The sequence below is a fragment of the Medicago truncatula genome, chromosome 8, assembly GCF_003473485.1.
Source record: "Medicago truncatula cultivar Jemalong A17 chromosome 8, MtrunA17r5.0-ANR, whole genome shotgun sequence".
Classification (NCBI taxonomy): Eukaryota; Viridiplantae; Streptophyta; class Magnoliopsida; order Fabales; family Fabaceae; genus Medicago; species Medicago truncatula.
This window is the reverse complement of record NC_053049.1, coordinates 29386891-29409965: the sequence shown is the minus strand read 5'-3', so window position 1 is coordinate 29409965 and position 23075 is coordinate 29386891. Positions and strand designations below refer to the sequence as shown.

At 30.5% G+C, this 23075-nt stretch overlaps 2 protein-coding genes and 1 long non-coding RNA gene across 4 annotated transcripts; 1 reads left to right on the top strand and 2 right to left on the bottom strand.

Annotated features, from left to right (window-relative positions):
- Positions 1-1725: 1725 nt before the first annotated feature.
- LOC25501313 (probable xyloglucan endotransglucosylase/hydrolase protein 33) lies at positions 1726-3878 on the top strand. The gene is made up of 4 exons (XM_013590501.3): positions 1726-1995; positions 2079-2179; positions 2456-2664; positions 3129-3878. Exons 1-4 carry the CDS (start codon positions 1767-1769, stop codon positions 3523-3525), a joined length of 936 nt encoding a protein of 311 aa, XP_013445955.1. The 5' UTR covers positions 1726-1766; the 3' UTR covers positions 3526-3878.
- Positions 3879-7132: 3254 nt separating this feature from the next.
- On the bottom strand, positions 7133-11347 carry LOC25501312 (benzaldehyde dehydrogenase, mitochondrial). Of its 2 annotated transcripts, XM_039828826.1 has the most exons (12): positions 11141-11347; positions 10261-10398; positions 9963-10105; positions 9690-9843; positions 9375-9604; positions 9155-9244; positions 8603-8776; positions 8377-8514; positions 8041-8178; positions 7862-7923; positions 7291-7571; positions 7133-7253 (listed from the first exon to the last, which is right to left on the bottom strand). In XM_039828826.1, exons 1-11 carry the CDS (start codon positions 11223-11225, stop codon positions 7298-7300), a joined length of 1626 nt encoding a protein of 541 aa, XP_039684760.1. In that variant the 5' UTR covers positions 11226-11347; the 3' UTR covers positions 7133-7253; positions 7291-7297. The 2 variants fall into 2 exon arrangements, with proteins under 2 accessions (XP_039684760.1, XP_024627803.1); XM_024772035.2 differs by having other exon boundaries at positions 7136-7571.
- Positions 11348-19039: 7692 nt separating this feature from the next.
- Positions 19040-19504, bottom strand: LOC25501311 (uncharacterized). Its single transcript, XR_003007627.2, has 2 exons — positions 19389-19504; positions 19040-19289 (listed from the first exon to the last, which is right to left on the bottom strand). It is a non-coding gene; the product is annotated as an uncharacterized lncRNA (long non-coding RNA).
- Positions 19505-23075: the final 3571 nt, after the last annotated feature.

Below are 23075 nucleotides of genomic sequence, written 5' to 3'. Positions count from 1 at the left end.
AGATTTGGTCATTTTCATGCATAAAGATACTTAAAATCTTCTGCTTAGCATGCATTTATATAATTAGCTTTATGTTATATCGTTAATTAATTAAAGTTGTAGATTCCTCATTTTGATTCGCTTGATTAATCTATATAACCATGCTTTACCCACCTCTTAACCATTTTCAGCTTAGCAATTTAAGCTGAAATTACTAGGGCATTTAAGATTGCTTGGTCCGTGTGAAAGGGTATTTCTATGCCATTTCAATTCAACCACCCGAAATTTGTTACACTATATATAGTATAGTTAGTATACATTTCAAAAGTAGAAGTATATACGCATGCTAATATATACTTTCCTACAAACCAAGTATTCTTTTTTCATTTGTCAAAAAAAAAAAAGGATTGTCTCTTCTTGATATATCAATGAAATTTAAAGCCTCTAAACTAGATACCCTAATTTAAAAACATAAAAAATTGATATATTTAGAAACAAAATAGTTATTATTTTTTAAAACCCATTTAAATTTAGATTGCATTTAACCTAAACGATAGTCTTTAGTTTGAATTCGGAAAATGTAAATTGTTACAACTTTTGAGATCTTTATGGTTAACTTGTGCCGTTTCTTTTCAACTTGAGAGATTAATCTCTAATATTGCATTTGCAAATACATAGTTTATAAAAACAACATATTATTAATTGGAATGGTCACCTAAATATTGGTGTCCTCTAGATATTTTTTATTTTTTTTTAAAAAAGGTAATGTGAAAATTATTATAAATTAAGGTCAAACTCTTAGCAATGAATATACATCTCATCGAGAAAATGAATAGTGTTAAAAATGGAAAGAAGAAAAAAAGTGCTAATTTATTTTATCCACCCTTCACCGTGTTAATTTTTTGGCAATCAAAATCAAATTGTACACGTTTCAAACTCTATTAGTTGTTCCCAATAGGATTACAGCTAGAATTAACGAACGAGACATGTAATGGACATTACAACCATGCAAGGAAGATTGAGACTGCCCATCAAACATTAACTAAACGTCCATTCTATTCCATACCTCTAACTTTAGGCCAAGCCCCACTACACAAACCCTGCCAAACCAAGAAATCACCTTGCACATGACACTTTGGAATGTTGCCATTAAGATCCAAGACACCCACCAAAAAATATATTTCCTCCGTCCTTTGTTATAAGACCAACTTATAAACTTTACGAGTATAATAATAATAATAATATAGTTATAATAATAAATATATTAATTTTTTTTCTCATAATTACCTTTACAATTATAAATATGATTCTAGAGAAACAAATTTACGTTTCTCAATTGAAAATTAAATTTAGTTCAAATGGTTAATTAATTTCAATTAAAGACAGATTATTCGAGAGACTCCGAGTAGAATTATGAATAAAACAATAATTGATTAAACTTTATTTACTTTATGATCGAACTATAGATTATATGTGTCTGTTTTTCTTTAAAACTTGAGGGTTAAAGAGAGAGAAAAGAATATTTTTGTAAAGAAATTATTAAGTAAGTGAAATTTTGAAAAAGAATATCCTATACTAAGGGACATAAAGATTTCAAAAGTGAGTCTTAAAATAAGTGATGGAGGAATCACTATAGATTGAAAGAGAAAGCCAAGTAGACATTGGCCAGCTAGAAAACAACTAAGCAAAGATTATGAAATATATGAACCCCATTAAACAAACCAACCACAATATATATACCTAATCTTCCATGTTAATTTTCACATCATCTTGTGTCCTAAATAAACATGACTCATTTGCATCAAAACCTACCCTTCTCATTTCTACTAATATTTTCCTTAACAACATTGGTTTCTTCACATAGTAGGCCTTATTCACCTCCAAGTGTCACACACATAACCAATTCTTTTCCTCATGTCACAATTGAAAGTGCTTTTTCTAATGCTTTTGGAGCCTCAAATGTCAAGTTTCTTAGTAATGGGTCCATGGCCACCCTAGCTCTTGACAAAATTTCAGGTTTATATGAAAACCACTTTTACCAATGAAATTAACTTATTTCTAATTCTTTGTTCATTTATTTATAAAATGTGTTCTTTTAGGCTCTGGCTTGGTATCCCAAAGTAGATACTCATATGGATTCTTTAGTGCTGCAATCAAATTACCTGCTGGTTTGTCACCTGGCGTTGTAGTTGCTTTTTATGTAAGCTAGCTTCTTCATTATTCTTTAATTTGTTTATGAGTATGAAACACAGATACTGACATCAGACACGACACGGATACTGACATGATAGAAAATCACATAATTCAGTGTAATTATATGTGTCGGTGTCGTATGAGTGTCGGACACGACACGTGTCTGGCACGGGGACACGCCTTATCTGAGGAGTGTCCGTGCTTCATAGACTAGAGATTATACTAATTTATTTTTTAGGCTATGATTTGTGAAGACATTATATTTAACTGGAGAAAATATCAGTTGTCAAATGCAGATAAATTTCCTCACAACCATGATGAGATAGATATTGAACTACTTGGTCATGACAAGAGAAATGATTGGGTTATTCAAACAAATATCTATGCCAATGGAAGTGTCAGAACAGGAAGAGAAGAGAAATTCTATCTCTGGTTTGATCCAACACAGCAGCACCATTATTATAGCATCTTGTGGAACAGTTATCACACAGTGTAAGTCTTTCAATTTTCAAAAATAGCATCATTATATAATTGTGCAAGGACTAAATTATAAATATTTTTTTTAATAAAAATTTGGGAAAGGGAGAAATCATAGTTTTAAATTGTGATCTACGGTCATGAGATAGCGGATTTTGAAGTCTCCACAATGCTGTCACAACTGTAACTTTGACCGTTTCACATGTGACACAGTTTAACCGCAACAATTGCAATTTGAAACTATGGGAGGAATTCTTACTCTCTCCATCTGATCTTAAATATATGCACAAAGTTAAATGTATTTTGTTCAAATTTAAATCAAATACATTTGACTTTTTGTATATATTTAAGACCAGAGAGGAGTATGATCATTTTATAATCATCTCATAAGAGATTTAAAGTTTATACGTTAATATTACTGGATCAAATTTTTACCGTTGAACTGACACCTGATAGACTTTTTATTTTGGCCTTTGTAGATTCTTTGTTGACAATATTCCAGTGAGAGAATTCATACACAAAAACACACCCTCTTTTATTTATCCATTGAAACCAATGTCATTATATGCAACAATATGGGATGGTTCAGAATGGGCTACACATGGAGGAAAATACCCTGTGAACTATAAATATGGACCATTTGTTGTTTCACTTGCTGAAATGGAATTAAGTGGTTGCATAAATGATCCAAAATCACCAATTTCTTCATGTTCTAAGTCCAACCCTTCAGGACTAGACCCTGTTGATGGAGCAGAGTTTACTAAGCTATCACAACAACAGATAGGAGCTATGGATTGGGCAAGAAGAAAACTCATGTTTTATTCTTATTGTAATGATAGAACTAGATACAAAGTTTTACCACCAGAATGTCAATGAATTATTGAAGGAAAAAAAATTAAATTGAGAAAAGGTAAGAACAAGGAATTCTTCAAAAATAATTATTTATTAATTATCATGAAGGAAGAAAGAGTCTATAATCTTTTTGAGGAATTCCTTTTTCTTATCTTTTATATTATATTTTTTTATTTAAATTATTTATTTATGTAATATGGAAGTTACATTTTAGACTTAAGGGGGGAATATTGATATATACATATATAAAAGTTCAATTCTTTAACTTAACAATTTGCATTGAAGAGACAGAAAGGGGAATGTGGACAGATCAATATAATGTATTTTTATGTATTTATACAAGTTGATATTCCTAAACAGGCAAATGCTAATTATCACTCTAGTGTCTTCATATTTCAAAGACAAAATTACACACATGCTATCTTTTTATGTTTTTTCTTTTTTTTTGTCAAATTAACTAGTGGCTAGAATTCACCTTTTAAGATGAATAAATGGGGTGTCCGAGGTTTGAACCTCAATCCCTATATATAACAATGTATTGTTCATGGCAACTGAGCAATGCTCGCGATGACAGATCACAACCCCTACTTGCACGGGCTAGATTTGATCCTATGACCAATTAAGAAAACACTCAAAAAGTGTAGTTGTAAGATGTTATGTTTCAAATAGGCATGTTTATGTTGCTTGTGTAATAGTTATACTAAAATAGACAGATCATTATAGTCATCTGAATTTGTTTATTTGGCTATGTAAGAAAAGAATTAGATGTTAGAGTTACAATTTTTACCTTAAAATAGACTATAGATAGAACAATAACCAAAAATAGACAAAGTATCTTATAGTGTGATGATATGTGCATATTGAGGAGCATACCATGTGGTCCAAAGTGTCTGAACTTGCAATATGTTTTCCATTTTGGAACCTTCAGCATGCATCAAAAAGCATATATACATAGTACACAAACTTTATATGATTAATTCGCTTTCACCTTTAGGCATGTGGGACAGATATGTAACATACAAACATTGGTTTGGATGTGTCATAAGATCATGAGAAAATTGTTTTTTTCTGACGGTGCTGAGATATATGGTTTCAGCTTAAATCTATTGTGCAATATGAAACTAGTCATGGTAAGGATTAGTCATGTTTAGGATGTTCCTTAATTAACATTTTCTAATGGATGGAATTTGAAAATAGATCTATTTTAATGTATTTTTCATCGATAGTTTGAAAATATTATAAGATTTTTTTTCTAGTAACACCCCATAAATCCTAATTGCACCTCTTTGACAAAACTTATTTAATTGTAACACCCAAAGTATCCATGGTCCTATATTTATTTATTTTTTTCATATGTTTGTTTTAAAACATGAGTTAACATCGTTTTAAAACACATTCTGATTCTATACTTCCCATTAACATTTTTTTTTTCTCGTGTTTGAAAATATGTATGGCAAAAATATAGTTTTAACACGTAATTTGGACTATTTTTTTTCTATAAGCATAGAGCATAATGACATAAAAAATAATAGTGTCCAATTAAGTTGGTGTCCTAATCTAATATGTTGTCAATTGCTCATATATTATTAAAAAACGGGAAAAATTACATAAAAATTGGGGGACATAAAACCTGACCCAGTTAACAATATATTCTGATAATTTGACATCCCTTTTTCTCTTTGGTATGATTTTTTTTTTTAAGAAGACAAACTAGGGAAAATTGAATCTAAGATCTTAGGAAGGACATATTTTAAAGTTTCAATCCAACACCATTGAATCAACTCAAGTGGATTTTTGTATGACTTTTTCGGAATCTCTCATGCATGCATCAAACAGCCATTATATACATAAACAAAATAAAGTTAATGTTGCTTTTGGTTTAGAGGTAAATAAACGAAAATTTTCATTCATGTTTTATTTTAATATATTTGATTCAAGTATTATACTTGTTGCTTAGGTTCCAAAAATTGTCAAAAGGTTGTACTATATTTCACAAATTGCCAAAAGAAGGGTTTGTATTTAAGTGTGAGCTAAATATTAAATATATATGAAAGACTCATATATTTAATGTCTTAAATTTTTGGTGGAGATGTGATCTCCCTCTCTTACGGTTTTGGAGCATATTTCCTTCATAGCTCTTGATAGCTCTTTTTATAGTTAGTCCCTAAATATTTTATCATCTACACTCCTTGTATTGGTCCTCTTATTATCCATGAAATAGCTTGAATTTCTTCCTAAAAAATGTATGTTGTGTTTTTACTGATGTAGGCGTTTTGGTTTCAATTTTAATCATTAAGGAGGTGGCATTTGGTTCAGCAGTTTGAGGGGTGTTTTATTGTTGAATCTTAATGGTGTGTACTTGGTTTATGGGTGAATTTCTACACGGATTAGGGCAGTTGTGTACATCTTATGTTAATTTACTCGTGGTAAATAAAATTTGCTTATAAGAGAAAAATAGATATTCAACGACATTTTAAAAGTTTTTGTTTAGAAGGAGTATTCGAAATAATCTCACTCAAATCAAATATGTTGTCTTGTGAAAAGAAGTGGAAAAGAGAAAAGTGTAAAATATAGCATAGAATTGCTTACGAGTCACGAGCACCTAAAAATTCTAAAATTACGTCAAATTATAGATAACTACAGTTCCAATATTGTCATATACATACCATTGGAACGGAGTTAAGTATGGTTTAGAAGCAAACGGTAGTTAACTAGTGTTGAAGTCGATTTGCTAGATTGCCTAAAGAGTAATTCATCTACCTACAACAATAACTAACGCGAGTAATATGGCACATACTACTCTTTGGACCAAAAGTCTATACCTACCTAAAACACCTAGCTTGTGAGCAAAATCGTTTTCTCTGAATTGACTCTAATCTACACCCACTATAAGCTAGGTTAGGTCATAGCTCGCTAATAAAATTAGTAATCAATTACTATTAATGTAGTTAGACTCCTACAATAGAAAGAGATGTTAAAATCCCAAATAAAAAAAAGGTGTCGGACAATATCTCGAATATGATTATTTTTCGTAAATAGACTTGTGAGAAAATAAATGGTAATCTATCACTTCTTTTACTTGACGTGATTACATTAACACTACAATATTTGTCGGAAACTTTAGTAAATTTTTGTCATGTTAGATTATTTTCCGTAGATGGACTTTGTGAGGAGAAAAAAATGGTAATCTATATAACTATGGGATTACGTTAAAACTAGCAAATTTTAAAGGGTTAAACAAGCAAATTTGAAGGGTGAAACAAGTTTTCAGCTTTTCTTAAAATTTTAAAGTTTTCAAAATTCTTATAAATATCTTAATTTTTTTGTCCTAAAGCTTTTCTAGAACTTAGAATAGAAGAATAAATCCATCTGCATGGAGAAGAGGAGTAGGAATTTATTCATAGAAACAATAAGATTTAATCCAAAATATTGACAGATTTCTGCGGAGTCCGAAGATCCTCCTTCAAAAAAAAAAAAAAAAAGATCCACCATTAGAATTTCATTTCTATCCTATTTGATTTTTCAAATATTTTTCGCCACTGGCTTTTGATCCATGCTTTTTAATATATGTGAAAATAACAAAAGATGTCCCTAACAGCAATAGATTCAGTATCAGTATCAAACAACAAGAAACTACCAAAAAATATCTTTTATTATTAATATACTAGGATAATTATTCAAACATAAAAACCCATAGGTAAAAACATCAAATGCTTAAATGACAAATAAACAATATTTTATCATCATCATCATCATCATCATAAAATCCATATTTATTGATCTATATTACAGATGCTCAAAGCCATGCTGGATTCTTCAAAGGTGTAACAACAGCCTTCACTTGCAAGTAGTTTTTAAGACTATATTCTCCTTTTTCTCTGCCTTGTCCACTCATCTTATATCCACCAAAAGGAATTGCAGCATCAAATGTATCAAAGCAATTTACCCAAACTGTTCCAACTTTCAATGCTCTAGTCAAAGTATTTGCAGTGTCTATGTTCTTTGTGAAAACCCCTGCTGCAAGACCATACTTTGAATTGTTTGCTCTTTGAATTACCTCACCAAGATCCCTGAATCAATCAACATTCAAATTAATTTCATTGCACATAGAAAAAGGCACGTAAAAATAAGGTTCAATATGTTTTTAGTCCCGGTAAAATACACCTCTTATGAAAATTTTCTAGTGATGCTCAGTTCTCAATCTGGTGATTTCAACTTTTACAAGAATCGTCAAATTGGGAGCTAAACAACACTGAAATTATTATATAGACTACATTTGATGAAGGGTGTTTTAGAGGAACTAAATATATTTAAAACTAGAAAATATCATTCTCTACAAAATAAGACTCATTGATCTCACTTGAATTTCAATATGGTTTGTACTGGACCAAATATCTCTTCCTTTGCAATCTGCATGCCATCCTGGTTGATTGTAACAAATACAATTAAAAACATTAGGAACTGTATTTTCATAATCCTTTGCAAAGATGAGAATATAAGCGTGCACGTGCACGTGCACACACACACACATACACACACCTGAACATTTGAGAAGACAGTAGGCTGAATATAGTAGCCCTTGCTACCAAGTCTTTCTCCTCCAGTTTCAAGTGTAGCGCCATTTTCAACGCCAGATCTAATATACTTCAATATTTTCTCAAATTGCTTTGAATCAATCTGATTGTTTGGATCATAAGAAAAATTTCAGTATATTCAGACATTTCATAAGAGTCATAAACATTAAGATTTCGTTTATGCATTTCAATTTTGTGAAGCCTCTAGTATCTGAACATCACAATGACTGTAGCGAATTAGGAAAACCAAGCTCTAGGATTAATCATGAAGATGTCACTCAAATTATTCATTGTAATTTACCTGAGGACCTTGTTCTGTTCCTGACTTAAATGGATCTCCTACAGCACGTTTCAAAGCACGGGCCTTTGCTTTCTCAACAAACTCCTCATGGACACGTTCATGTACAAATGTTCGAGACCCGGCACAGCAACATTGTCCCTGAATGTCAGAAAGAACACCAATCACTGCTATTTGATTTATACGAGAGACAATTGTTTAATAGCAAGAACTTTGTGATTGAACATACCTGGTTGAAGAATAAGGCAAAGTGTGCTAGCTCAACAGCTTCATCTATATCAGCATCTTCGCAGACAATAAACGGAGATTTCCCTCCAAGCTCCAAAGTTACCGGCTTAAGATTGCTTTTAGCTGCCAGTTGAAGGACAACTTTTCCGGTATCGGTTGAACCAGTAAATGCAAGCTGCAAAAGATTGTCCAAGATTCAGGCTATCTGTTCTAGACGTTTAATAGTCCATTAATGTACAAATAAAATGTCACAGTTGAGATTGAAACCTTTACACGAAATAAAGATCCACAGAAATTTTAACAGATAACTTCATGTGACTGCAGCAATGAAATACTAATGCAGACACCGGACAGGCGGACACAACTTTGACACAGAGACTAGTAATAATATAAGAAATAGAAGTGATCAAATGTAATCATACATGTCAGTGTCGTGTAAGTGTCAGACACTAACACATGTCTAAAATGTCGGTACATGGAGTGAAGTCAGTTTGAATATACTAGAACTTATAATTACATTAAAACACAAGTGCAGAACTTAATATTTTAATACCTTATCAACATCCATGTGACTAGCAAGAGCAGCACCTGCAGTTGGACCAAAGCCAGATATTATATTCAACACACCAGCAGGAAGTCCGGCCTACAAGAAAGATTACAAATTAGGAATGAAGATAAAAAGATGTATTTTATGGTTAAAATAAACTCCACCAAAAACAATGCTTTTATATTTATTTGTAAAAATTAAAACAAGATTGGTTAATGTATAAAACCTCGTGAAATAGTTTTGCTACATACAAAGCAGACAATGGTGTCTGTTCAGCTGTTTTTAGAACAACGGTGTTGCCACACGCCAATGCGGGTCCAACCTTCCAAGCAAACATGAGAAGAGGGAAGTTCCATGGAATGATTTGACCAGCAACGCCAATCGGTTCGTGCAATGTCTGCACATGATATGGTCCATCAGCTGGAACTGTGAGCCCATGAATCTTATCTGCCCAACCTGGGGAAATATGAAAATACAAGTGAGTGTAGTTTTACAGAAAACAGAGAAGAACTGTTAGTACCACCTTCCACACCACACGTACCAGCATAGTAACGAAATAGGCGAACCAGCATTGGAATTTCAATCTGAGCAGATTGTTCATATGGTTTCCCATTATCCCAAGTCTCAAGTGCTGCAATTTGATCGTTATGCTTTTCAATCAAATCAGCAGCACGCAACATTATCTTTTGCCTTTCCTATAAAACACGGAAACAGAAAAACAAAAGTGGACTTAACTGCAAATTCATTGAAGTTGAACCAAATATCATGACTTCACAAACAGAAAAACAAAGATGCAATGATCAAAATAGTATACATAGGCAGGAAACTTAGGCCACGGCCCTTGATCGAATGCTTTGCGTGCAGCTGCAACGGCTCTATCAACATCTTCAGAGTGACCCTCAGCAACATGAGCAATCACTTCCCCTGTCCTTGGATCCAATGTTGGAAATGTTTTACCTGATCACAGACAAATTCCAAAAGGTAAGATACCACAAAAACAAACAATCCTTCTTTTCCTTTTGTTAATCCACTTTTCTTTCATAATCAAAATTATATCTTTTTGTTCAAACTATAAATGGGAAGAGAGTGAAAAGACAAAGAAAAGCACTCACCAGAAGCAGCATCTACAAATTTGCCATCAATTAAGAGCTGAGTGTGATCTACTTGCACCGATGGTTTAATCGGTTGTTCATCGATGGCAGCAGCAGTGCTGTATTTAGAGAGTAATCCACCCAGATAACCATTTCCACCTGAAAGTTTGTTTTCTTTTTCAGTTTGTCATTGAGTATCAATCAATGTCCTTATAAAGTCAAAAACCCTAATGAAAACCTCAAATTGAAACACCCTTTATAATCACCAATTGAAATCAGGATTAACATCTCCTCCAACTGACACAAACATGAGTTTTACGAGGAAACATTTAATACCACAGTGAGTTTGACGAAATCACAATGACATATTTATTTTGTTAATCACGATGCCACAGTGATTTCACTCATCTCACAGTTAATTTAAACATACATTTCAAGGTGGTACACCGTGATTCGGCCAAATAGACAATCAATCAATCTAAACATGTACAAACCAATTTTCATATTACTATAGCCAAAAAAGTAGTAGCAGATAACTATAAGTGAAGTGAGAGAATCAAAAAGTACAGTTATGAAAACGAGACCACAGAGTAGTACCAACTAACCATGCAATTAATGAAAGAAAAGAACCTTTTTTTCATGTCACACACATATTACAATGACAAAGTTTCATCCTTTTCATATCCCCACATACATGTACTTTGTTTTTCCAAAATCTTATCTTATTTTTCTCAAAATCCAAAACATGACAGTGATCCTCATCCCATCAATAATCAAAACAACCCCAGAAAATCATTTTCTTAAAAAAGACAAAATTAAAAGAAAAAACTGAAAAATTAAAATATCAAAAAATAAACATAAACATAAACATAAACACAAACAAAAGTCACATGATTATTACCTCGAGAAAACAAAGAGGTAGAAGATGAAGAAGCAGAAGAAAATGATCGAGAGATAAGTCTTGAGATTTTGGTTGAAGAAGCCATTAGAGATTTTTTTGTTCTGTTTCAAAAACACTATTCACAAGGGTACCGAATGTTATTGGTTCCTACTTTATAGAAGAAAAGCATTGCAATTTGCAACACAATGTGATTAGTGTACCTACCCACACAAATCATGACCATTATACTTTTGATTTGATTAATTAATTTAATTAATGTATATGTCTTTTACCCTTATCGTTTGGACTTTGGATCGATACATGAAAGTTTGTCCTGACTCTATAAGAATGACAGGGGGTGCTGTCGAGTCTATAATGGGTCCCACTTGAGTAAAATTATGGAGATGGGAATTATGAATAAATCATAAATGTATGATATTTAATTTAAAGAGAATGTTAACCCTTGCTTTGAGATACTGATTAAGAGGATAAAAATAGAAATATAATATTGAAAAATTGTAAAAAATGATAAATTTAACTTTTTAAAAGTTAAAATATTATTGAAACTAATATAAACATACTAATTTTGACTTATTTGACCATTGCCCTCATTATTGCCATCAGGGCAATGGTTAGAAAGACTTTTAATTAAAAAAAAAAGTATTCATGTGACAATAGTCGTTATGAATAGAGGTAAAAAAAATGTTATTTGCAACATATTTGTTTCCTTGTTTAACATTAAAAAAATTGTTTTTCAAAGTTATTAATCAATAACAATTTAATAATCGTCTTTTAAGAAAATTAAAAAGAACATTTATAATAAGAAATACTAAAATACTTTTGTCTTTACTTATCTAGGATAGGATAAGATAGTATATCACTATCATCAATTCATTTATGGAATAGTCATTATGATGATGACGATGACGTGACGTGGCGGTTATTTGGTTTTTTTTTTTTTTTTCGTATAAAATCTGATTGTTTAAATTTCAAAGTTTTCCTTTTATGTGCCGACGTTATCACGTATCAGCCCAGATTTTTTGAACTGAAAATGGTGAATTTTAGATCCAAACATGTATTTTCTCTTCAAATTAAAAAATTAAAGCAATAAATCAACACACATTGGGCTACAAATAAAAAAAAAATTAATGAAAATTAGAGTTTGTTAGTATTGGAACAAAAGTTATGCTCCCGATAACTTGATAAAATTGAGAACTCTGAGGAAGAAAAAAAAATTAAAGGAAAAAAAACGTATTTTAAGCCTATTATCATTACATCTCCATCAAAAAATTTAAGTTATTAAATAGGAAAATTAGTAACTTCTCTTCTATATCCAACATTTTATTTATTGAGCTTGATTAGTATGTATTTTAGTAAAATAGTCTAGTGGCAAAACCTCACGCAATTTAATTGTGGAAAAGAGGAGTGTTCGGGGTTCAACTCCAGCCTATGCATATAATATTCAATATTCTTACCAACGTTCTTGAAGATAATTAGTATCTTCTATTGATGTAAAGTTATTTTACACATACATTCAACGGTATGTTGTTACGAGTAGATATTCTTTACATTTCTTAAAAGAAATGGACATTTCTTCACATATCAATTCATAACAACTCATGTGTTTTCATATTTATTAATTATTGATGTGGTAACACATCATTGAATAAATATGTAAAATAATTATACACTAACATATTATACCATTTATAAGAAAATGTTTGTCCCTAATACAAAATCATCTACAAATTTATTGATACATCATTACTCTTTTGTCAACTATACCCCTTATTAATATTATCAATTATCTTGGTATATGAAAAATTAATATTAAATACATTTATACATAAAAGACGATTTATTTACTTACTTTTCAGACACATTTATTATTTCAATAACTTTTCTTAATATCCATTATTTTATAAACTATTTTAATATTAAATGATGAAAGTAGTACAATCTAAGATTGAACCACCCATTCTTAAAACTCAACACCATTCAATCAAATGAGAGTAAGATGTTTATTTTTTCTTATCATCTATGAAAATACCCTTCTCATTTGATGAGAGGCAAGTATAATATGTTCAAATATTGTTTAAGTCAAAAAATATCCAAACATATGTTCTCATTTTTATTTTTAAAATGACACTTAGACCATTCACAATGATGAATAATTTTACTTATTCAACATAATACTAAACAGACACCTCTTGTTAGAGTAGAAAACTTGAGTGCTTACTTATGAAGAAAACTTGGTGATGAGTTGGAAAATATTGATTTTTATTAAATATTATCATAAAATAAGTGATGTAGACATATTTAAGCATGCAAAATTGTTGTGGTGCTCTAAGGTTCTCATCATATTTTTCAACATGAGATCAAATTAGGTAACAATTTTATTTTTTTGGTGAAGGTGTGTATAATACAAACAAGTGATGTGAAAATGAAGCAGTTGACAGAAAAACGAAATGAGTGACTTACCTTACTCTTCGCCGCAGCCTAGATTGACCAATCTTTATGCATTTATTCGTGTACGTCAGAATTCACGATATTTTCTTGTGCACGTCAGAATTTACTTTTTTTTTGTTATATTGTTTTAATTTTATTATTATAATAATAATAATTAGATTAGATGACAATATAATACGTAACCAAAAAAAGATGACAATATAATACTCATCAATAAAAGGTAATAGCCCTTAAAAGATAGTAGAGTTACTTATATTCACTTTTTTTAAGAAGTTATTTATATTGACATAATATCAATCAAAACTGTAACATTTTGAATTGCTTTTAGAATTGTCGATTGATTACATAAATTAACACGAGTCTTTTCAGACTCTCATTTTAAAATTGCTTCAAATCAAACACGCTCAAATATAAAGTTATTATCGAATTAGTTATCGGAAACAAGATGCATCTTATGTTCATAGATAAATAAGAATTTTTTTTATTATAATTATAACAAAATTTTGAGATAATGTCAATGCGATAAAAAGTGACATTATAAATTCATATTAATATAATGCTAAAATTGTTTGCACTTATCTTATTACTATTGAAAGTTTCAATTATGCTCAGATAGTTTTTTTAACTCTAAATGTTTAAGTTGGACGAACGCTATAGGTGATCCAGAATAGAAAGAAGGAAAAAATTATTATTGTAAGGCATCCACGCTTCAAAGACTCTCTTGATTCGAAGTTATTGGCAAAACATCCGTTATTATCTCATGTGATCTTAGCTCTGGTTTCAACTGAAAAGGTAACGCATTAATCAAGAATATGATGTATGAACTCTATTCACACAAATTCGGATTACATGCTTTTACATTAATCTTAACAAGCAAGTCATTTACACATTACCAAAAAACAACAGAAGCTAGAAATCAATAAAATCGGAAGCCAATCCTTATGTCAACATCATTCAAAATTTAGATTCAAAATGTTGCACATCAAACAGAAAACAAAGCAGAAACTAATATAAAGGAAATAGGAATCAAGAAGTTAGCGAGACTATTCCAGAATTTATCAAATCAACATTTTATGCAAAGGAGTTAACAAATAAATAATCAACATTATAGGAGTATTTACTTACCATCATACATTGATAATAAGTTATAATCAGATATAGAGAGACAAAAACAAAGAAGGCAAGATAAAAAGTTAATAGCAGTTTTAGTCTCCTATGTTTTAAGAAGTTGCGATTTTGACCCCCTAACTAAAATAATTTGATTTTGGCCCCCTATGTTTTGCCCCCTTTGCACTTTTGGCCCCCTATAGCAATTTTGACCAAGTCAATGCTGACATGGCGCCACGTGTGTAATTTTTTTTAATTATTAAAAAAAAAATACTTTTTTAAATTATTTTAATTAAAAAAATACTTTTTTTTATTTTTTAATTAAAAAATAAAAAATACTTTTTTAGTTAAAAAAATATAAATAAAAAATAAAAAAATTACACATGTGGCGCCACGTCAAAATTGACCTAGGGGGCCAAAAGTGCAAAGGGAAAAACATAGAGGGTCAAAATTGCAACTTCTGGAAACATAGGGGGCCAAAACTGCTATTAAGCCTAAAAAATTATGTTTAAAAAGTTGGATATGCTTCCTAATCAATATAGTATGATGTTAACCTACGATGAGTTTTGAAACATTATTTTAGACATAAGGATTTGAATTTGAGATAGAGACGGTGGGTGGAGCTTTTTTTTTTTTTTTAAACTAGTGGTGCAATGCACCACCAAAATATTATAGAAAAGAAAAAGTGAAACAAAAAAGGATTGGAGGACTATAGGGTGGAGCTTAAATACATCAAATGTGGCTGTTGATATGCCTTGAGTAGAAAACCTATGGGAACTTTTGCACACATTGCTGGAATTAGGAGGACAATAGTGAAGGAATTTTAGAATCTTGCTAGTGGAATAGAGTTTGAAACCATAAATAGATAGTCACTTTTAGTACATGTTGAAGTTCGTTCTTCTTTGGTGGACGACATTAAGGCAACTCAAGATAAAGATTCTTACTTGAAAAAGGTTATGAAGGATATCAAAAGAGGCAAATTCGTGATATGCAAGAAAATGAAACTGAACCTCCTTTCACTCCTTATTTGACAAAGAAACAAAAACAACAACACAAGATAGATGCTTACATAACCCATTCTAAGGGTGCACCATCCTCCACTCCCCAACGATGGAGTATTTGCTCGTCATAGTCATACAATTCAAGGGTCTATGGAGATGACTGATTTTCCTTCTTTTATTAGAGACAATTTTTTTAGGGGCCTGATGACAGATCATTTTACGTTATTTTTAGCATATTTTTCATTTATTTTTAGTAGGTTTTAGCAACAAAAAGGAGGAGTATTGGAACGATTGTCTATGATTTTGGGACTTTTGTAATGGTTTTTATATTTGAGTCTGTAATTATGGTTTTCCCGAAACATAGCAATTTTAGAGGGTTTTTCAAGTAATTCATGAAGAAATCATGTAAATCAGCAAATCAAGAACATATGAAGAATTGTGAAGATTCAAGAAACAATAATAAAGATTCAAGAGGCCTTAGAAGACTTACAAATGGGAGGAATTTTGTTCCCAAAGTACCGAGACAAGTTATTTGAAGACGAATACCTAAATTGGAGATTGGGCCCGGAAGAGAGACAGAATGCGCCTACGGCATGGAAAAAATGCCTAGGGCATGAATTTAGCAATCCATGCGCCTAGGGCATGAAAATTGCTCTACTCTCATGCACCTCGTGCATGCAAAAAGTCAGGGGACAGCTGTCTTTTCCTGCTTCCGTTTTGGGTAAAGCCCGTACTTTTAGCCCAAACTCAGGTCGAAGCTCTCACTATAAAACCAGACTTCCTCATTCAGAATTTCTCGTTCAGAACTGTGGCAGTTCAAGAGGAAGGCAACTTTGGAGCTTCAGGAGAGTTTCTATCTTCTCCTTGATTTTCTAGGGTATGTTTTATCTTTAGTAATTTGTTTTTAGTTACCATGTGTAGCTAAATCTTTTTAGGTTAGAGTTCTAAGATGAACCTCTGTATATTTTTGTTGGATATTTATTTAATAAAATTGGTCATTATTTTATTTTATTTAGTCTTTTGTTTGCTATTAAGTTTTATTAGGAAGTAGTTTATTTCTGTGAGAGGTGCAACCCTAGATTAGGTACTTAGGATGTGACATGACTTAATATTGCTATCACTAACTGGATGCTTATATCTTGTTATTTATATCCCTTTGTTGATAACTATCTATCTAAGAAGTAAGTGATTATTAACTAGCCAAAGATACCATAAGAATTGTTAACCATAGACATAGATACTTAGTGGATTATGCCCATTGAGTCAGGTGGTGCCTTACCGAACCTAGGTATTAACTGGTTAGTAATTAGGGAAACAAATGCCTAGCTATCCGAAATAAGTTGCAACCTAATAGAACCATTCTCTTGAAACCCTTAGTAAGGTGGACGTAGATTAGGGCTGCTCGTTTGTAGAACTACTAAGAAAGCGTAAAGAGAGTGTGCTATGAGTGTCCTAAATCTTTAGCTTGATAAAAAAAAAAAAAAAAAACTTCGCGTATATTACAAGGTCTATTCGAGCAATTAAACCTTAATATTTTTATCTCTCAGTTAACAACCCCTCTCACTTAATATAACCCATTTTTATAATGATAATTATTATTATTATTGTTGTTGTTGTTATTATTATAATATCATTACATATATTTATGAATGTGTATTGAAACCTACAATCTAGTACTAAAAAACTATGGGCAAATAGTATTACTAAAAGAAAAAAACTATAGATGAAGAAAAGATAAATTATTTTTTGCGACAAAGAAAGACACTTTATTGAAAAGAATATGACGTAGTTGTATGGATTAATTCAATTATTTTATGCTTGTTTTTTTTTCTTTTTTTCTTTCTTTCTTATCTCCTTTGAGAGATACATGAATTAGAAAGCCACTTACTTTTGTGGTGATATGGTGTTGTGATTCATGTGGACAATCACAATCACGTATAAATAAATAAATTATTTATTTTGACTCATGCGTTGCAATTTCATAAATATAATTGTCAATTAATAAATTCGAGAATCGCTATTCTATCAACTCAAAAGGATTTAGTCCAACTTTAGAGTCAGTTGGTGTCTTGTTATTTGAACACACCCTGGTTGTTGTGAAATGTGGAGGAGATCATCTTCATTTGTAAAAAAAAACTGCATGGATATCTCTATTACTATATTTATTTGTACAAATTTACAATTAATTTCCTTCATTTTAAAAATTTATACATTATATATCATCTATACACTTTACAGTATAGTAACAAGTCTCTCAAATTCTTTTAATAAAGGCAGAGAATATTAAACCATCAATATAATGATTCTTGAAAAACATTATCTATTATGGTCCAAAGGGTGGAAAAAGAGACACATGTCATAAATTTTATATATTATAAATCTATTAAAGATATACATTACATGCATCGTATGTGGATTGTTATGGTTTTAATGTCTATAATAAATTATTTGTATGAATTTATGACATAAAAGCATAAGATTTATTTTTGGTACAACATAAAAACTTAAGTTTAACTCTTTCAATGATTTTTTTGGTCTGTAGATGAGATGACAGACATAATTTGAAAAGCATAAAGGGATATTACGAGTTCAAACCTGAATAACCAAGAAAAATATTCTTTCTAACAATCTCAACATTTTTAGTTGAGTTAGGCCTTACAAACATTTTTAATGTTTGTCCTCGTGAGTTTAACTTAGTTGGTATGGACAATGCATAAAATATGTAAGATCCGGGGTTCGAACCCTGGCTACCACTAAAAAAAAAAAAACATTTCCAATGTTTTTCTAAAATCATAGTAAATGCAGAATCAGAATAAAAAATTAATCCAAATAATCATATATTGCATTTATGGATTAAAGTATTTTATTATTATTTTTTGTGACATTCTTTCTTGTGATATCTTTTATATTCGTAGTAAAACTAGGTGCATATAATTAATAATAATAATAAAAATAATAATACATGTTTCATCCATAGAATAATAAACAAATTTTAAAATAAATTATAAAAGTAAAAACATTATTATGAACATTATTACATTTTTAGTTGAGTTAGGGCTTACAAACATTTTCAATGTTTGTTCTCGTGAGTTTAGCTCAGTTGGTATGAACAATGCATAAAATATGTAAGATCCGGGGTTCGAACTCTGGCTACCACTAAAAAAAAAAAAAAACATTTCCAATGTTTTTCTAGAACCATAGTAAATGCAGAATCAGAATAACAAATTAATCCAAATAATCATATATTGCATTTATGGATTAAAGTATTTTATTATTATTTTTTGTGACATTCTTTCTTGTGATATCTTTTATATTAGTAGTAAAACTATTTGCATATAATTAATAATAATAATAAAAATAATAATACATGTTTCATCCATAGAATAATAAACAAATTTTAAAGTAAATTATAAAAGTAGAAACATTATTATGAACATTATTACATATAAATAAAACTATACACTTAGAGTTAACATAATCATTTTTAAACAGAATTTTTTAGTCTCTCCAATAGTCACAAAAACCATCAAGGCATTCAACGACATAATATATTTGTTGTGGACAATCAACTTTAGTTTTGCATGGAATGGTTTCTACATTGTCAAATAAGAAAAAAAGAATGTTACAAAAGTGATATAATATTGTGTAAAGAAAAACATGGAAAATAAAAAATTGTGTGAAAAATAACATACTTCTAGTAGGAGGAAGAGGTATAGAAAGAAAGATGATAAAAGCATAAATGAGCATGTGAAGTGAATCCATAATTTTCCTCGTTTGCATATAATGATTTTTTCTTTATCGCTTATAAGTTAAATTGTCGTGATTTATTAACGCCAATTAAATAGTTTTTACCACTCCATAGTTGCTAGAAGCCATTTATTATATTGAAAATTAATATAAAATATCTCTAATCAATATGTCATTTTTATCCCCAATAACTCATATATATATATATATATATATATATATATATTACATTTTAGCATTTCGTAATAGATAGGGTACACAATTCAAAATAAAAATAATAGTGATGAATTATAAAAAAAGAAACTATTATATCAATAACTCTTAAAAGAGGTGACAACACGTTTATTTATAAATTAAAAGTACCAGAAGATCATTTTTTCGAACATTTTACATAAAAGTTAATACATATCAAATGTGGAAATTGTATGAGTTGAGTGGTAGCACTGGAAACACTACATTCTTTTAAGAGTCTATTAGTGCAAGTATATATTGTCTCAAGTAATAATATAAAAAGAACGAATACTTGTTTACATAAAAATAAAATAAATCATTCAAAGTAACAAAACTTAAAATAAAGTTGAAAAGAATAAAAGTTAAAAAAGTGGTAAAATACTTAAAAGATCTCAAATGACAAAGCATGATTAAGAACAATGAATTAGTTATGAACATGGGTTTGAGAAGATGCTGGATCCTTGTTAAATTCTTGCAAAAAGATTCATTATTTTGCTGAGATACCTTCATAAGCCCGAGAAACGTCTCATCTACAACTTTCCTTCTTGTAGGGTTAATAATTAGGTTCTCCCCATCAAATATGGGGAATACGGCTCAAAATATGGATTGAATGGATCTTTATTATTATTCATTGTTTTCTTTCCTACAACAGTACAAGCCAAATACCCAATAGTATTGTAGTGCAAAATAAAAAGTTCCCCTCTCGTGAAGAATTGGGTTCTTCACATCCAATATGGGTAATACAACTCAAAATATGGATTGGATTGATCTTTATTAATATTCATTGTTTGCTTTCCTGCAACAGTAGAAGCCAAATAACCTAATAGTATTATAGTGCAAAATAAAAATATGACTGAATATAAACTAAATTAAAAATGAAATCTTTTTTGTTATTTTTGAATATAAGAACTTAAAAATAAATAAGTAAAGTGAAATGCATTGTTTAAAAGATCAAAAATCCTTGGCAACGTTGCAAAAAACATGATGATAAATTTGGCATGTGCAACAAACCATTTCACATAATATAGTATTCAATTATCGTCTCCACATGGATTGTTATTTTCTAACAGAAAATTTACTAAACTTTTATTTAAAAACTATAAATTAGAGGAATTTAAAAGATTGTTTGGCTACAATGCAAAGTAAATGGATTTTTGATTCAAATGTTAAACAATGTTTAGGATAATTCAAATCCTCTCTTTCTCTTTGTTCGATTAATATATGTTTTATACCAAATATGGCGTAAGCTTTATGATGGACAAAATTGGCAAGTGCACCAAATCATAACAAATAGTAAAGTTGTAAGTTCTATCGTTCTCCAAAGGGATTGTTGTTCAATTCAATAATTAGCAAAAGTTATTTTAAAAGTGAAAAGTAATAAACGATGAATAGAATTTCAAGGTTAAAATCCCCTATCAAATGCAAGATTAAGTTTTTGTGATTCAGATGATTAATGACAATTAAGGTTTCCTTGAATCCCCCTTCGGCTTTGATTGAAATTTATCTTTAAAGAAACAAAACAACTTATTTTGTGGATCATTGATTTAATGTGTCATGGCGGTGCTACTTGTTCTAAGTTCCTATAGGTAACTTGTGTAGGATCCACCCGAGCAGTGTTCTAAGCATCGACGGAGATGACTCAAACCTTTACTTCCTAACTTCTATAAGAAGTAGTAATTAGAAAAGTCAATGAACTAATAAATTTTTGGGTTGTCAGTGCCTAGTTTAACCATACAAATCAATCTACAAGGTTACACTCGTAGTTAACCAATTGCCAAAGCATTAAGAATGGACATAATCTAATTTACCTCTGAACACAATAAGAAGAATAAATTGAATGAAAACTTTATTAATATATTCTAACAAATAAGAAGGGGTTTATAGTGGAACCCTAATCTAGCTATTTAGTTGCTCATCGCAGTAAACATCGTAATAAAACAATAGAAAAACCTACCCTAGAAAGAATAAAAGGAGGAGAAATTATGCCTTGAATCTTTGATGTCTTAAGCGTCAATGTTTCTGAATGAATAAAATAGTGGGCAAGGGTCTCTATTTATAACATTAAGTTACTTAGGAATTAAGAGAAGAAAATCAGGCTTTATCCTCCGATCCAGTTTAGAAAACAAGCAAAAAGCGGTTTTTACCTGCTGCCAGGCGCCTGGACTGGGTGCAGAGGTGCCTGGGGCAGCAAGGAATGTTTTCCCAAGCGCAGGGGGCGTCTGAAGAAGCCCCACAAGATGTCTTGATTTGATGATTTACATGATTCCTCACTACAAAACAATCAAAACACCTATGGAGTTGCATGATCTAGGATAAAACTATATTATGATGACTCGAGTGAAAACAATACATTATGCTCCTTAAACCATTGGCAACTCCTTTAAATCTCATTTTATTTGTCTTCGATTGCGAAGAAAAAGTACTAAAAACATAGCCAAGATGTCATATGATACTCTGTCATCAGTTTATATAAACGATGGTTAACCTCGTTGGGCCTAAGATTCTAGCCCTTCCATATGTTGTATTATCCATGCCGATATACATGGACTTATACCCCAAATGTAATTGACTTCAAAATGTCATGTTGTTCCACAAGTATTTAAGGGACTTATACTTGCATAGTTGTAGGAGACGTGAGAATGTCATATTGCTCTCATGGTCGGGACTCACACTCACACATAAACTAATTTTGAGCAAAATACATAAATATTGATCTTGGTTAAAGAAAGATGCCAACTTATAAACCTTAAATTAAGATTGATTCAAAATGAATTATTTTTTGTAGATAGAGGCTCATAAATAGGCATTTTCACGGTGTGTTTGCTTTGGTTTATTATTTTCACATTATGGACTTCCACGAGGTGTGTTGCTTTGTATAATTACATGATTTAACCATAAAAGACTCAAAATAAATATGTAGTTATCTAGTTAGGGAAGAAATAGATTTACAATGACTCAAATAAAAAAATGCTCAAAACCATGAACAACTCAATCTAAAACCACGATAATGTCTTCAAATGAACAGTAACAGACTCCAAAAAATAACTAAAAACATCATATGATGAGATGTAGTCATTAACCATCTTAGTTAACTCCCGACTTGAGACATCTTCTGCAAAACAAAAATGAAGAGGGGATAAATGACCCCTTTGCCTCCTCGCTCTCTTGCAAGATAAATTACCATCCGACTTACCATTAAGATAATGAGGAAATTTGGAAGACAAGAAAATGGTTGTAATGTAATCAAATTAGAAAAGATTGAATTGAAAGAGGAAACATACCTGATTTCATTGTGCTGAAAATCTAGTAATAAAGGATAATGATCAAAATTAGATTTAATGAGAGTGCAACAATTAGAAGACATCCAGTCATCAATCAAGAGTTATTACAAACAACTTCAT